General features: G+C 39.4%; 1 protein-coding gene across 3 annotated transcripts in view; it reads left to right on the plus strand.

Moving 5' to 3' along the window:
• b3glctb (beta 3-glucosyltransferase b) overlaps positions 1-16,719 on the plus strand; it is a 40,845-nt gene that overhangs the window by 17,296 nt on the left and 6,830 nt on the right. For 2 of the 3 annotated variants that reach the window (XM_058627565.1, XM_058627566.1), the window contains exon 13: positions 108-252. In XM_058627565.1, coding sequence (XP_058483548.1) covers positions 108-252 — 145 coding nt within the window. Of the gene's footprint in view, positions 1-107; positions 253-1,330; positions 2,428-16,719 lie in introns of those variants that run through there. The other variant, XM_058627564.1, reaches the window with a different exon arrangement.

The following is a 16,719-nucleotide window of genomic DNA, read 5'->3' on the forward strand; positions in this document are numbered from 1 at the left end:
CCCAGTCAGACAGTCACACAGCTCCACCAATAAATCCTCCATCAGATAAATGTTGCCGTCATGAAATCCATGTCTCATCAGAGTCTATCTTTTGTGTGTGTGTGCAGGATAGTGCTCAGTCGGGTGGCAGTTTCCAGGTTACTTTCCAGCGGTTGCAGGTGCTACAGCGACGATGCTCCTGATGACATGGTGCTGGGCAAGTGCCTCACTTCCCTTGGTGTCCCTATCACACACAGTCCACTGTTTCACCAGGTAGAGAACAAAACACACACACACACACAGGTGGAATCCTTGAAATTCTTAATTTCCATCCGCTTTACGTTCGTCCGTTCCAAACGTTATCTCGGTTACTACATACCTGTGTCTTTTGCGTTGGTATGGACGTTTACACAATATTTCCTCTAGAGGAGTAACCATGTTGCAGGCATCAACATAGCGACCATTAAAAGGGGTTATTTTTATTGTGCCTGAGAAGTGGTAAGTACTTAATCTAAGTTGTCCCAGTAATGGGGAATATTACTCATCGGTGTTTTGCCAATGAGAGATATTTCTGCATGTCCGCATGTCCGCAGCGACTTTTGACAACTACCTTCGCCAGATAATCCCTCAAATTAAACCGGGTCGTTTTCCTGACTGATGAGACTGTTGTCTCTGTGCTGCTCACACAATTTATGGTGGTATTGCTCTGTTTTCGTCCGTCTTCGTAAGATCTACTGCTTGAAGTGAAATAAAGGCAAAGTACAGACGGAAGGAGGAAAGGAATTGGGCTCATAACCGGGAGGTTGAAGTGCCCCTGAGCAAGGCACCCAATCCCTTATTGCTCCCCGGGTGCAGATAAGTGCTGCCCACTGCTCCTGCACCCAGCTTGTGTGTGTTCACAACTGGATGGGTCAAATGCAGAGGTCAAATTCACTATCACTAATTTGTGTGTGCAAAAATGAGTAATTCTAATTCTCTGCCCTTGTCTTTTTTTGCGTACGGTATAAATGAGCCTTCAGTCTTCAGCTAACTGTAAGCCAAAGGCTCTTCATGTGTTGAGCGTGTTTTTAGACACTGACCCTTATCTAATATCAGGCATACGCTGCATGAGGCCCACTCCGTGTTTTCCTTCTCCAAATGAAAGTGGTAAAAGACACAAAGGCTTCCTCGTGGATCGCTGAGGCTAAAAAAAACAGATCGCTGAAATGTGCTACCCCGAGGCAACAGTCCCATGTATTTAGCAGCAGTGTTAATCCTGTGTGTAAATGATATGTGAGTCATGAAGCCGCAGACACACCGTGACACTCGCACTGAAACCCCCAATCCCCCCCCCCCTACTTGTTTACTCTAGGCTCGACCAGATGACTACAACTACTCGTTGATCTCCTTACGCCAGGCCATATCCTTCCACAAGCACTGGAACGTAGATCCTGTGTCAGTCTACAAATACTGGCTGCAGGACACAAACCTAAGAGATGAACTGTAGACACACTGGGTCTGTGCATGTGCTGTATGTGTGTGTGTGACATACTGTGGCAACCAAAGTGGCTGTAAAGTCCAGAGAGACCTGGCAAATTTGTCCTGAAGCATTGTTATGATATATTAGTCCTATATGGTTTGGCACTTAGGATTCCTGGTTTTCCCTCTGGCGACTCCGGCTATGGGTATGCTGATTTCTGGCAGCCCTTGGTTAAGTGGGAAGAAACTGGGCTTGTAACCAGAGGGTCGCATATTTGAATCCTACGATCGGTCAAGAGTCGAGGTGACCCTGGGCAAGGTACCCAACCACCCCCCGTTGCTCCTTAGGGGTTTGTGTGTAATAAAGATGGTGTTAAATGCAGAAGTAAAATTTGCTTTCACTGATTAGTGTGTGTGTGCAAATCTAACAAATTCAAATGTTAATCAATATTGTTAATATCAGAATCAAATCAAATGACTGTGTATCACGTTAAAGGCTGATTGACTTAAGTTGTCATCTTGGTTGAATAACATACTGTATATAGGTGACTGTTTGCTAACATAGGAGTTTACATCTTTTAACTTGTATAGCCAGTAAAATCGTCCACAGTAAACGTGGGATGACTTTAAACTTCTGCATTGATTGCCTCTTACTCTGTGAGAACTAAAAGGTCAAATTGCATCAACCTCTAAATCTAAAAACTAGGCTTTAGATGCTCGAATATGATGATTTCATCTTCAGTCAAATACGGAGTTGTTGAAAACATGTTCCCAATACTGACAAATGAGCAAAGAAAGACCTTTTGAAGTTAAAGTCGGCAATAGATGTTTTAAATTTGATCTGTGTATGCGAGTCAGTTCATTGGTGGACGTGTGCGGATGCCACTGCTGCATTAAAGTACTATTTTTCAAGGCTTCCTGAGAACACATGTGTGTGTTTTCTATGTGCTATCTGAAAACCATACATCATTAAATGAAAGACAAAATACTGCTTTGTGCGCAGATGTCTCATTTGTAGGTGGTTTAGTCGAAGGCTGAGTAAAATGAGAGCAACGTGGTTGTGACACACATGCCTTTTGCGTCACGCCTCTTTTTCTGGAAAACTTCTTCTAGGAAACTTCTTCTAGGAAAACTATCTCAACCTTTTAGAATGCAGGGCTCTTTTCGTGCGAACCTCCATTATGTTGGTGAATAATTTGGATCAGCCCACACATATTGAACAGCAAAGCGAAGGTGAGGTGAAATTGGATGAGCCCAATTAATTGGGTGATGGATTCGACAGAAGTGGAATGAGTAGGCGTTGATAAGATAGTGCTTGAAAGAAAAACTTCTTTAAAAATGAGCACTTACATTCCTGAGCACAAACCGAACAACTCAGTATAGACCAGCTGAAACTGGCTAATCACAAAGGCCTCTGTGTAACCCTGACACCCATAATTTGTCTACCGAGTGCTCCTCATTGTTGAACCTAGACCAAAAAAGGACCGATCACTTAACTATGCAGTCCTCCCCAAAGTCGATTCTAGGTATCAGCAGAGGAAGGTGCCAGACTTCCTGACCTGACGCCTCTCCTCTCCTCCTCTCCTTCAAACCAAAGTTATACCTTAACTCTGAGAATCACTGTTAGCATCTCGTTGCTCCATGTTTGGCGTTGTCTTAGTTCTCCTCGGATCTGAGCCTGTCATCAATTCAGCTTTCCAACTTAACTCCAGAAACTCCATCCTTAGGTCGTCTCACCTGATAATCAAAATCAGTACTCCTCTGATGCTGTGATAGTTGGGGGGTGTCACCCACAACCCTGGAAACAATTAGAGGCAGTCCTGCTTTGTTCCATCTCAGTCTAGTCGTGGTTTCATTTACAGCTTTTGTCTGTGACTTAAGGGCGTAAAAACAAGAGGTGTGGAGCTGTGTCGATTGATTACCACGTCCTTCAGGAACTCACAAGAGCCCTTTCTCTTTTCCTCCGCCTCAGCCAGTGTGTCTGTCATTTCTCCACACTCTGAATCCCATAAGTAGCAAAGTGCCTTTGTATTAGGTGTCATTGTGACTTTAGTTACTATAGCAACAGGGATATCCAGGACTGTCCACAGCGATCGTTACCTCCGGAGCTTTTTTTATCAAGTAAGACAGACGACATTATTGTGATAAATGCGGAGTCGGAATCCGTAAATAACTGACACATTCGTCACTGCCAGATGAAATGAATCACTTGGTATCTGTTGGCATGATTGACATTCATACGCTACTATTAAACGCCTCAAGTCAGAATACTTTGCTCTCTATCACTCTCAGATTTTCATCATTTATTTGCAGCTCCCCTCAAATTAGATATCGGGACACACCTTGAGTGATTGCAGTGCAGTTCCAGGCTCGTCTTTACACCGTTCTTTTCATGTGGAAAAATTCAATATCCGTTATTTTCACACGTCCATTCACAGATGTTCCTCGTGCGCACACACACACATACTGGTATCTTTAATGAGTGCTTTTTTTTCCCATTGACAAACTCGGGACACTTCTAGTGACAAAAGTCTGCAGCTTCCACTGTTTCCCTCCCAGTTTCTCAACAATCTGATCCTATTAACACACACACACACACACACACACACACACACACGTTATTATCAATTATCTCAGACAAAGAATAATATAAATATTTACCTTTTTCAATAGCAAATACACAAGCAGAGCCATGACTGTCAATGGATGTTTGTGAGGATTATTTTATTTTTATTATTGCTTTATGAATAACAGTCAGGGAAAATATTGGCCGTCACTGCTGCTGTTAATAACTTCTCTTTGTCCAGTTTCCAGTTAAAAGCAGTTGCAGTGACTTGTAAACAACACACTCAGTCATTCAAGCACAGGGCTGCGACCTGTGATCACTCACAAAACAGTTGTTGATGGATAATTTAATATAGAGACAACATTGTTGTGGTGATATGACTCCCCGCCTGTGGAGGATAAAGCGGTAGAAGATGAATGAGTGAATTGATGTAAATTAAATAAAAATAAAAACATGTGACAGATGTTGACAAGTCATTAGATGTTAACATACATTGTGAACTTTCAGATGAGTCTGCAATAAAATATCATCCGTCTATCATCCATCCATCTATCATAGGTCTATCCATCTATCATCCGTCCATCTATCTATCCATCTATATCTATCATCCATCCATCCATCTATCCATCTATCTATCCATGTGTGCCGCTTTGTAAGACTCAGGACATTTGAATGATGAATATTTTCTCTTTGAATGCCACAGTGACGAGTTGTTGAATCATCTTGTTGAAAAAAAAAAAACACTCGAAGCATGAATCACTGCTAAAGAAAAAAGAAGGGAGGGGGCCATGATGATGACTCAGTTTCCTGTAGGTGGTGTTGTCTTGAAAGTTTTGACATCCAGAATCACAACAACAATAACAACAAAGAACTTGACCCCTCCTCACTGACAGCAGCTTCATCAGGTCTTACTAAAAATAAAGCAGCGTCGCAGGTCTTCAGTGTCTCTGTGCTGCAGGTTTTGTCGAGCACTGATGGATACAGGCGACGTTTTGTTTTGTCACCATGTTTCGTTTCTTTTTCTTTCTGGAAGTCTCAACTCATGGTCCTTCATTTTCATTATTTTTTCCCTCCAGAGAGTGACAATTTTATGATTGGACTCTTGTCCTAGAGCCTGTTTCCTCATTGCTGCTGCTAAGTTTGCAGCAATAACAGCAGCACATGACACTGGAACAGTGTAGAAATTTTCCAACAAACAGGTTTCTTAGCTGTAAGTTTAATTGACAAATTATAGAAAAAGAAAGTCTGTACTTGATTTATTAATGAATTTTTAACACACTAAATGACATTGTACTAAAAGACTGATCTGACAGCTGTAATTTAACCAGGCTGGGATAGATTTGATTTTGGGGGTTAGAGCTGCAAATATAAGTGATAAGAAATCATTTTAGATCTGATACATATTTCAGTCATAAACCTGCAACACAGATTTAATTTATGTTTAATTTTTTATTACAAGAGGAAAGATTTCGCTTATGAAGAGTCATGTGTTAGACAAACACCATATTTTGCCCTTTTTTGTAATTACTTCAAACAATCTGTTGTGCTTCTGAGCTGTACACAGGTCGATTTTTTTAATGTACATTTTAGTGAAAATCGCTTCCATAACCAGGCAAAACTGGTAAGGGTATAGTTCTAAATAAACCAAAATGAATCTAAAATCAAATTGAGTCAATATCTCCTCAATTGTAAATAAAATAAAAAATAAGAAAATACAACATAAGAAAGCAATACCCAATAATTTTATCTTCACATCTGACCATTTACAGGATCTGACCCTCGTGGATGCAGCAACACATTAATATCATCCTGATGTTGAGTGAATTATCCTCAAAACAGTGTCCCAGAGTATTCCCAACATTACAAAACAAAGTAAAACAAGTGACAAACACAATGTTGTCGTATTATTATTATTATTGTTATTACCCAGGGGCAATAATGAGTGTTCAAACCTTGACTAGGCTCATTCAAAGCCCCGCGTCATGGCTGAATAATTCATAAGTGCCTTGGGAATGTAATTTTATTGTCCTTGTTGTACATATACACTTTGTCTCCAGAAAAACCACTTTCCCAGGCTGAGACAACTTTCCCATTCAGATTAAAATAAAAAAAGTGGCCACAAATGGATGCTGGTCTTTATTGCCCCCACTGTGTTTGTTTCAATGATGATCACTTATCCCTCCAGCCTTTGTATCAGTGTGGGTTTGTAGTGGAGTGTGATGATAGTACCTTTGCTGTCGTGGAGGTTGTGTGTTCAGCGTCATTCCAAACTGTTTTGTTTCTTATTTCCATGTGGAAAGTGGAAAAGACGGGGGCACGACCCGAGGGGGAAAATTCATTTGAGTGTGGGATACAGGAAGTTCCTTTTTGGCTTTGTGAGATAATTTAATTAAAATGTGCACTTGAATGAATTAATGAATGCACTTCCCTGTTTTAGGGTGAAACCAAACACTTACTAAACCTGTTTCTTCTTTTTTTAATCACTCTGGTTGTTGATGTCGTGGAATGTCGTGTACAACTCAGTCGCCAGTCGTTTGTTTTTTTTTAAATGATGACTTTACAAATTATTGATAAAATATTGATGTCAATGTTGGTATGACTAGTTTCCAGCTCATTTTTATAGCACATAATGTAAATATTGAGGGAAAAGCACAGCACATATGAGTGGACACAAGTGTCATTGACGGCTTGTATCGTCGCAACAGGTGTGATTAACTCTTTAGGTACCGAAATTTGATAGAATAGAATAGATTAAAAGTTTATTGTCCTCCAAGGTGGAAATTTGACTTCGGCTCACCGGCATAAAAGCATAGAATCTTAAAAGGAGACTTACAGAAAGTAATAAAAACAGTACATGGTTAAAATACAATAAGAGGTGTTCATAGAACAAGAACTTGAAATAGGACACATTGTGAAAAACAAGACAGTGGTTACTTTGTGGACTTAAGAATACATATCGCACTTGGAATTAATTATTTTTTTTGTTGTCAAAAAAAACAGAAGAAGGTCAATAGTATTGAAGTTTAATACTGTCATTTTCCAATTTTAAAAACTGACATGGTGTCCGTCAAATCTTGAGATTTGAGGCCTCACATTGGGAGTTATTTGTTCATCTTTACATACAATCAATTTTTGTTTTGCACCAGACTTGCAAAATTAATCAATAACAAAGTTGTCCGGTCATCCTCCAGTGCTAGCACAGCTCCGATACTCATGTTGTGACGTTTACTAAATTGGTACAAACGGAACCACCCTGTCACATTTAATCATTCTCCTCCTAATTACATCTCAGTGGAATAACGATGCACCATTTCCCCCCAAAACTGTCGTCACACATTTACGATCTGTGGTAATGCCAGCTAAAGAGGATCTGGCACAGTTTGAAGAGGAAGCTGAAGAGTCACTGAACTGGGAGAAAATTTATCAGTCCACACACAAATGACTCGCAGGAACACTGCTCTCAGAGACGAGCGACGAGACACGTTTTGTTTCACTTCTGAACCCGTGTCAAAGTGTCTCGTTTCAAAAATGTGTTTTCACAGCACTGAAGGCTTTATGTACCTGAGGAATAATTTACCACTCTCAGAGCACACACAGATCCCCTGGAAGATATGAACGCACTGACTGACTGCTGTGAGTGAACAGCTCACATCCATCTCACTCATATGATCGTGCCCGATACAGCGACAGCTTATTCATTTATTCTGTTATCAATAAACAAACTGCCCATATTCCTGGCATCAGTCAAAGAGGCGGCATTTTAAAACTATTTTGGCTCATGGGGGGTTATTTTTTAAAGTTTAATGTCTCAGTAGACCATTATTTCTGTCATGATTTTTAATGGAAATGTGATTTGTTCTTCTCATTTTGGAAACCAAGTTGCAATACTTCCTGGTGCCAGTCTTGCCAGTAAACGGTGAATAGCTAAAGTAAGTAAGGTAATGGCTATAATCTGGCATATTTACATGTCCCTACTCAAATAAATAGTTGCATTAACCAAGAACTAATCTGTGTCATCATGTGAGATTCAGTTTTACAGCCTTGTCCTGCACAAAGACTAGAATTTCACTTGCTTTATGCACCATGGCTATCTGCATCGGTTCCCTCGGAAAGAAACTTTGCACATCCACAAGTTAGAAATGCAGCTTTAGAGAAAAATGTAATCCTTTAGTTTATATACAGTAACTCACTGAAGTCCAGAGCCATAAAAAGGATGTTTTCCACCTTCAGATGGGACACCATTGTGCAGCATTGTCCCCAAGTGGATATGTATGCTTATCCGAAACACTGAGTCAGCACTCTTACGTCAACCCTTCATTTTAAACCCCAATGTTCCTGAGCTGAAACTGTGGTAGAGGAACAATATAACCGTCCTGTTATTCAGAGTTACTGTTTTCTCATTCATTCATTCATTGATCTATTCATTCATTCATCATAGAAGTAACGCACTGAACGACACACACCAATCAAAGTATGGCCCCTTGTTTTTTTATGTAATGAAACTAATGACCAATTCCATCAGTTCAGTCTATTTAATAGGAAGAGATGGTCCTGTTGTGCATTCACTGTACTGTATATCCTTAAAGTCTTAACAGATCAGCTGGTCTTGGTTCATTTACAACAACTGATAAGAGTTTTCCAAGTGAACGCACTGCCACAAGGTCAGCGCTGGTGTGAATTATTTCACTCTCTGTAATATGACTACCGAGTACCTATCGACTTTCCTGTCACTTCCTCTGGATGTGAACTGAATGCTGAGACCACAGAAAACTCCAGTGACATTCAGTCGTCAAGAAGAAAGGAGCCTGGATCACTGTCTGACCTTTGTTAGCAGAGGATGAACTGAAGTAGTTTGTTATCACAGAGTTTTCTGTATTACACCAAATGTTGTTTTTCCCCTCTCTTTTACAGAAAATATTTGTAAACCAGTTTCTATCAGAGGTTCTTTGGTCATTTAAAATAATGACCTTGAGGGACACTATCGTAAGCCTTTTGTAGGTCCACAAAGCCACATGTAGACTGGTTGGCGCTAACTCCCATGCCCCTTCCAGTAGGGTTGCAGTGGTATAGAGTTGGTCTAGTGTTCTACACCCAGGACAGGACAAAAACCAAATTGCTCCTCTTGAACACACCCTCACAACCCCAGTGATACTGCGTCCCCCCCATGTCAATGCCACGTTGCAAAGGCGTGTCAACCAGGAGAGCCCCACAACATCTTGAAGGATTCCTGGAAGAGTGTAGTGGTTTCACAGCACAGGTCGAGAGGCCTGTTAGCAGGGCGTTGCAGGAGATGACCAAAGCCTGTACTAGGCGTTTTAGCCTCAGCAGCCACTGAAGCCGTATGCCGTTTGTCTTGCCAGTAACCCGTATGTATTATGTCCTCGCAGGTCTGTTTTTTGCATGTGTTTGTGTGTGTGTGTGTTTTCCTCACAGGTCCATAATTGTTTTGTTGAGGTCCTAATGACTCATTTGATGAATAGGTGTCAGGTAATGGGGTGAAATCAGAATTAACATAAAATGTCACTGAGCCCTTTCACGTTATTATTTTTTCAGAAACAGCGATGTCACGGGAAATCCAGTATTTTATTTATGGTGTGCAACAATTTATCTGTCGCTCATCATTTAAACAAAGCTGTCAGAGGAAATGTGAGGTTTGTTGTTTGGAGGACACTTTGGAAGAGCTAGGGATTGTACTGTCAACTTTTTGATTAGGGAATGGTTTTCAGAGCCACAGCTGCCAAATCATAGAATACTTTATCTCAAAGAACTTGAAAAACAATGGATTCTAAATGTCTCATTGTAAAGTAGAGGTGAAGAGGGTGATGAAAAAAGAGAGAGAAATTTAATCTGCATGTTCGGGCATGTCGCTGCACACTGGAACCTGAGCAACCCTTTTTCTTCTGTTCATGTTGAAAAGAAAAAATGTCTGTCTCCTTTTGTCTATGTTGCACCTACTAATTAGAGAAGTATTTCCACTGGCTCCTCAACACAACACAACTGCTTTTCACAACAGCCTAATGTTCTGTTCTTTATGTCTAATCTGCTGAATGGCTTATCACAACAGCTCCCAGCACCATTAGCAGATGACTACAGTTTAAAAAATGAGAAAGGAGCAGGAAAAAAAGCCAGATTTAGTCATGTTAACAATGTTTTATACAATATTTTTAACAGTTTTCTTGCCATAATTAATTGATGCTCTATTGGCCCCCAAGGACGGTGTTGTTTTCTAGCTTTTTATCATTATTGTTCTTTTCTATGCAGATGATCCAAGTTTCTGTCACCACAATCATTCCAGACTGAGTCTATCAGAATAGAAATGTTTAGGCGATTTAATGAAAATGTGAGATTTTTTTCATGTTGCAATATTCTGTATATTGCAAACTATACATACCTTCATCACCCTTACCCAGACTTTTCAAGGAATAGAACAAAACAGTCATACCACAACTGATTAAATCCTCATATAAATACTTAACTGGTAATGTTAGATTTGATTTTATTAGATTTTTTGTATGAGTACTATGGTTTGTGCCATGTTCTAGTGAATAATATTGTTATTCCTCATCTTTTAAGGGTAATTTTAGACTCTGTATTGGACGGTTAATGTGCCTTGTGCTTGCATTGTCATGCCAATGTAGACTTTGAAGTTTCCCTACAGGAAAAATAAGGTTTAGATATCTAATTCTAACTGCCTAAAACTTATTGCCGACACCCCACTGCTGCAAAATTGCAAAAACAGAGCCTCGCTGTGATTTGTGGGGACATGGCTCAAGGCTGCGCTGCCGGTTTATTCCATAATGAATACAAAAATGAGCGCATGGATGTGGAGAAAGCATTTAAGTCGAACTGCAAAGCGATGGTGTTACATTAGGTCTCAGCTTCATTTCTTTGGGTGAACTTCTGTCTCTTTGTCCTGTGCCTTTACCATTTATCATTCAATCTTTCCATCTCTGTGTGTGTGTGTGTCAGGAATGTTTTCTCCAGCACAAAAACACATGTTGAGTTTTAAAGCTTTCCTTTTGAAACTGTAATCGATCTGAGCAACAAAAGAGAAACAACTACAGCCTGCCCTCAGCTACTCGTTCTATCATTAGACCCCTAATTCAGTTAAAAATGGCACATTATGCTCCGATTATTCTCTCAGAGGAAGTACTCATATGCAAGTAATTATGCACACTTATTAGCTCCTCTTCTTTTTCTCGGTTATTGTGCAGAATGGTATTAGATCTAACAACGTGCAGCCATGACGGGAAGCAAACTGCTAATTTGGGAAATTTCCATTGGAAGTTCTTGTTTCAGAAAAATATTATAACTGAATACTTTCTGCATGTGTTTCAGTTAAGTGATTGAGAAATTCTACTGATTATGGTTATTGTCACGATTGCGTCTTTGGACTTTTTGTTGCTGGGTTTTTGGTTGTTTGTGTCTGGTTTTCTGTTGTTTTCTCTTGTTTACGGTTTTATTTGGAGGTTTTTCCTCGTGTACCTGTTGGAGTTTTGCTTCCTGTCCCGTCTTCCCTGTTGATTGTCTATGATGTGTTTCACCTGTGTACGATTGTCCTTGCCTCCCTCGTGTATTTAAGTCTTTGTGCTCCACGGTGTCTGTGTCGTTTCATCTAGTTTGTTTCTTTGCTTCATGTCACATTTCAATCTTGTCGGTTTCTCTGGTTTCGTACGTTCCTGCCCTGACTTTCTGCTCCATGTTGGGCTTTTCCGGTTTGAGTTTTGTCTTTTGTTAATTTATTTGGGTCCTCCCTTATTTACACCTCTGACAGGTTATAAAATCATTGCTTAAACAATGGTGGACAAGGATATGTTATGTATATATTAAGAAATGTGCTAATCTAAGAATCTACACTCTAAAAACAAACCCACAGACATTTCACACGTTGCTGTTTCAATTGCACAATCCCTTTGGAACAGGCGTCCACTATTATAAGCGTTAAAACACTTTTTTTCCCAGACAATTAGATTTATTATAACTATCAAGGTGTGAAAATATGTCTTTTTTTATGTCATGCATGCATTTTATGCCTGAAAATGTGTCTTCATTCAAAGATATGGTTTAAGGTCAAATAGTAATGAGGGGACATGTGGATCAAATTAAGGTGGGCTTGCTTTAAAAAGCAGGAGGAACATTTTTATGCATGAAGCTATGTAGAGAACGCTGCAGTCAACAGCTCACCACAAAAGTGGACAACACACCCACATGAAAATGTAATATATACATGAAAAGAATTTGAATTTTATCCATAAATCTCGTTGAGATTAAGCGCTTTGTGGCACATAGTATGTGTGGTGGTAAAGGCATATTGCTCTGACCATCATTCTTCCCTTATAACTTCTATAGAACCTACTTTTTCCAGGTGCAGTGAGCTTCACTGTGTTCCTCAATGAGGCTTGCATGTGTATATTGTTCTTTGTCAAAAAGCTGCATTCTCATGTATCCTACTATAGAGGCTCATTATCACAACAGCGGGTGTAGCATGTCCCACATTTTGCTTGTGATCTCCTGCCACACACACACACACACACACACACACTCTCGCTCGCTCCTCTAGTTATTTTTTTGCTATTGCTGCCACACAATAGTCAGAATATTTTTTTCTTTAGTTGAGTGGAGTATTAGTTACTGCATAACAGAGAATCACTTTTAGACAGAGAGAGATTTCCTCATGCATCATGCAGTCACAGCTTTACAGGCACGATTATGGACTGTATATAAAAATGGACTTCATCAGAACATTGTAAATGATCTTTCTCAATAAGAGGAAAATAGATGATGAAGAGACAGTTACCATTTGAGCATGGCTCGAAAATCTAGATTTAAGAGGAGGCTTTAGTCACTGCAGCAAACAGAGATATACAATATATCATTATATATATATATATATATATATATATATATACCGTTTTTATTTATTATAAAAATAAATGTCTCTCCCACAAATAAAACCAAACTTATGCATGGCCAAATATAACTTGCGAGAGTGAGAATCTGAAAACAGTATTAATGTTCTCTCTCTAATGTTTGAATCTCACACTGTTTCAGTCTCAAAGCTGTGGCTCCTCTGTGTGTGTGTGTGTGTGTGTTTCTCCTCTCCTTCTGTCGTTTGTTTATTATATATTTAGCGTTTGCTGTTTGATTAAAGCTGGTGATTCATCGTGGAGATCCCAGTCTGTGTCACTGTGTGTGTGTGTGTGTGTGTGTAAACCCCCGATAGGTTTGGATGACAACACAAAGCACAGGCAGACGGCAGAGAAATAAGCTGACGGCAGTTTAGTGAATACAAATGATCCTATTGTTTAATGACACAAGGCACGGTGAACGATTCGGATGGTGCAAGTCTTTTTGGGGCATAGAAAAATGAAGTCTGCAGACTCATTTCAGTGTGTCGTTTTCATAGACGTAGCTGTTTACCACATCATGTGGTTGTAACTCATCCTTAAAGGACTTGAACTGTGCAGATTAGTTTCATATTTCTGCTTCTTTTATGTAGGTGGCACATTTTCTTCTTCCTCTTGTGCATAAATAACAAAATTAGCCAGTGTGATAGTGGAATATTTGTAGAATCATATAATTGATTTATTATTATTAAGGCTTGTAGGACATTCAGCATTGGTATTTTTTTTTAATTATGTGTGAACTCATTTAACAATAGTTTAATTTTAACATTTGTTTGTATTTACAATCCAGTGTAATCTAATAAAGACTTTTAATAAGTTTGACAAGGAGCCACTAAAATGTGATGAATGGGGTGATAAAATAAGTGCTTATTAATGAATAAAAGATCCATGTTTACCACAGAATGTGCACCATTGTATAAACTCTGTCCAAAATTCTAAAAAAAACCAAACACATTATCACTTTGTAAGCTGCGACACGTTGTCAGTGTTCGTTAACGTCACTACAACCAGAACAGGTGAATGTCAGGTAACATATCCCACTTTCTGGTTTTCACCCCCTCCCTCCTGGTGATTTCATCTAGAGACTGTGCTACAATATAGCAAGCGATCTCTCAAATGTCGAACTTAATTTGGATGCCTGTACTGTATCCAGCCTGGCTCAGGCCAGAGTCTAATTTAGCCCCCCATTATTTCAGGGGGGCCCTGATTCTTACTCGCTCTCAGATACCCAGTCACATCTAATCTGTGTGCAGGGTTTTCACAGCCCGGCCTTGCATTTAGCCTATCACAGAGGAAGAGATTGGCCTAGAAGTCACAGCAAAAAGTAATTTCATCTTCATCAGGGTTTGGCAGAGCTCCAGCGCTGTTCCCGCAGGGCTCTGCCAATGCAATGATAGTGCTGATGAAATATTTAGTTGGTTTAGGTGGGATTTAAGCCTTTTGATAATATAGGAACACAAATATGTCCGGAAGTGTGATTTAGTTCAGTTAAAATGCCGCTATTATGTGCTTTTTATGAACACAAATGATCGTGGGGAAAGGAATCGCTGCTTAATAAGCACAAAGATGTTTGTCTCGCAACCAAACAGATAAAATACTTGTTTAGTTTGCACATTAACCCTTAAGACATTTTCTGCCATTCTGTTTTTTATTGTTTTATTATTTAACTTAAGCCATTTTGGCTGCGTTGAATGAATACAGCTGAAATTAGCCAGAGGATATTCATTTTTGATCAACTTTAGAACAGTCATCAAAAATAACATTGCATCAAAATCAATGTTGCTGCCAATCATCATAATAATTGTGTAAACTTACTAAAGGGTGAAAATCCCCCAAAAATAATAATTCATATTTGATATGTATATTTCATTCTAAAGTAGTTTTAAAAGACTGGCTCATTTAAAGTGGATTTTTTTTTTAATGTATTATATTTTTACTGCAGTTTTTGGGAAGGTGCAATTTTTTTGCCGCTTTAGGAACAAATTAGTACGTTTTTTAAATGAACATGAACTATCAATGTACAAGATTATAGCAATTAAAACTCATGTGCATGTAGTCCCTATGCAGGTTGATGGAATAAAACAATTTACACAAGTACACAGAATAAAGAAGAAGATGTAAATATTACAATAATAGCAATAACAACAGAGAAGGAAAAACAGTTGTGTTCCAGTTAAGGAAGACAGAGGAAGGAAGTTAAGGAAGAGTCTAAAACATGTGATAGAGCAGGAAAAAACAGAAAGTGAGGAGCCTTTGTCCTTATTTTGAGATTTGTAAAGTGCTCATTGTCCAACTGTCACAACAAATCACTTATAATCAGTTCCGACTAAATAAAATAAAGAATGTTAAGTTTCTGATTTAAGTTTATGTATCAAGATTAACAACAAACTAAAGAATCCAAATAATTATTTTTTTGGGCGAGGTCAATCACTCAGTGTATGTGATTCTTTCATGCTGCAGCAGCAGCATAATATTTCTCTTTCCTCTCATCTTGGCGACTGGTCAAAAGGTGACAACAACCTGATGGAACAGCTATTCAAGAACCACAATTTACACATTGTAAAAACTTTCTATTTTAGCTTCAAAGACACTGAAAAAAGATGTTTTCTCTTCCACACAAACAAAAAAACGTTATTTTGTTTTTATGTCTGTTGGCTCCAGGGAAAAGACCACTGGGCTGGACTGGGCTGGGTGAGCTGCCAATGCTGTGAAAAACGTTCAGATTTTATCGTCGCTCTGAGGGATTTACGCCCTCTGTCCCTCTTTATCCATAATACTCTGTCTCTCCCTGGGGAAAATCATGCATTTAACACTGACCATAAAACACTTCTATCTGTTTTGGACAGAAAGCCTTTAAATTGGAACACTGCCACACTCAGAGATGAGATAAGAGACTCTCATCAATGAACCCACAATATCGCACCTGATCAGTCACAGACTCACACTGTCTACCTGTCAGGCTCCTGTTATTTTCTCTGGTGTTTTCTTGATCTCATTATGTGTGAAAGCTGTTATCCTTGGCTGTTTGTCAGGTTTGTCTCCTTTGTTCATTAATGCAGTCAAGATTTAGTTGCAGGAAAACCCATAAAACTGGTCTCCAGAAACCCCGCCTGATTAAAATGGGCTAAAAACACACGTTTATTGGTGGATTAAGTTTGCCAAATATGGTATGGGTGTTTGGGTGTTTGTGCAGAAGACATTTGTTTATTTTTTTTCCGTTTTTTTTTTTGCTTGTTCTCTTGACCACTTTCTGTGTGGCCGACATGTCGTTCACACTACAAACCTCTCAGAGAAGGAGGGAGAGGAGCAGCTGTTGTTGTTGTTGTGTGTGCCTGGTCAGCCAGTAAGGGTCAGCCAAGTGGATGAAGAATCTAAGTATAAATGTATGAACCACAGCGGTGAGCTGATTGTCACCGGCGTCAGAAGCAGCAACAGTGTGGCTAGAAAAGACACTGCACCCATACACCTGTCCGGGTGTTGATGGGGAGCTCGTTCCACCATTTGGGAGCTAGGACAGTGAACAGTCTCGAGTTCTGCGAATGCCTCTGCAATCCTCTCAGTGAGGGGGCAGCGAGCCGGTTTTTTTAGAGAAAATTCTAATCTTCGGCCAACTTTAAGTTTAATTACTCACATATTCTTATAACGAGACCTGATGGTCAATATAAACAGCCGTAACTTACGATAAGACACAAACTAGGCGCCTTTCAAGGTTCCCTATAGGGAGGCATCTGGAGCGGATACTGGACAAAGTGTGTTTTGAAGCAGAAGTTAATACAAATGAAGAAAAATGGCATCTTTTGGCATTTGGCA

This window comes from Solea solea, chromosome 4 (genome assembly GCF_958295425.1).
Source record: "Solea solea chromosome 4, fSolSol10.1, whole genome shotgun sequence".
In the NCBI taxonomy this organism is placed as follows: Eukaryota; Metazoa; Chordata; class Actinopteri; order Pleuronectiformes; family Soleidae; genus Solea; species Solea solea.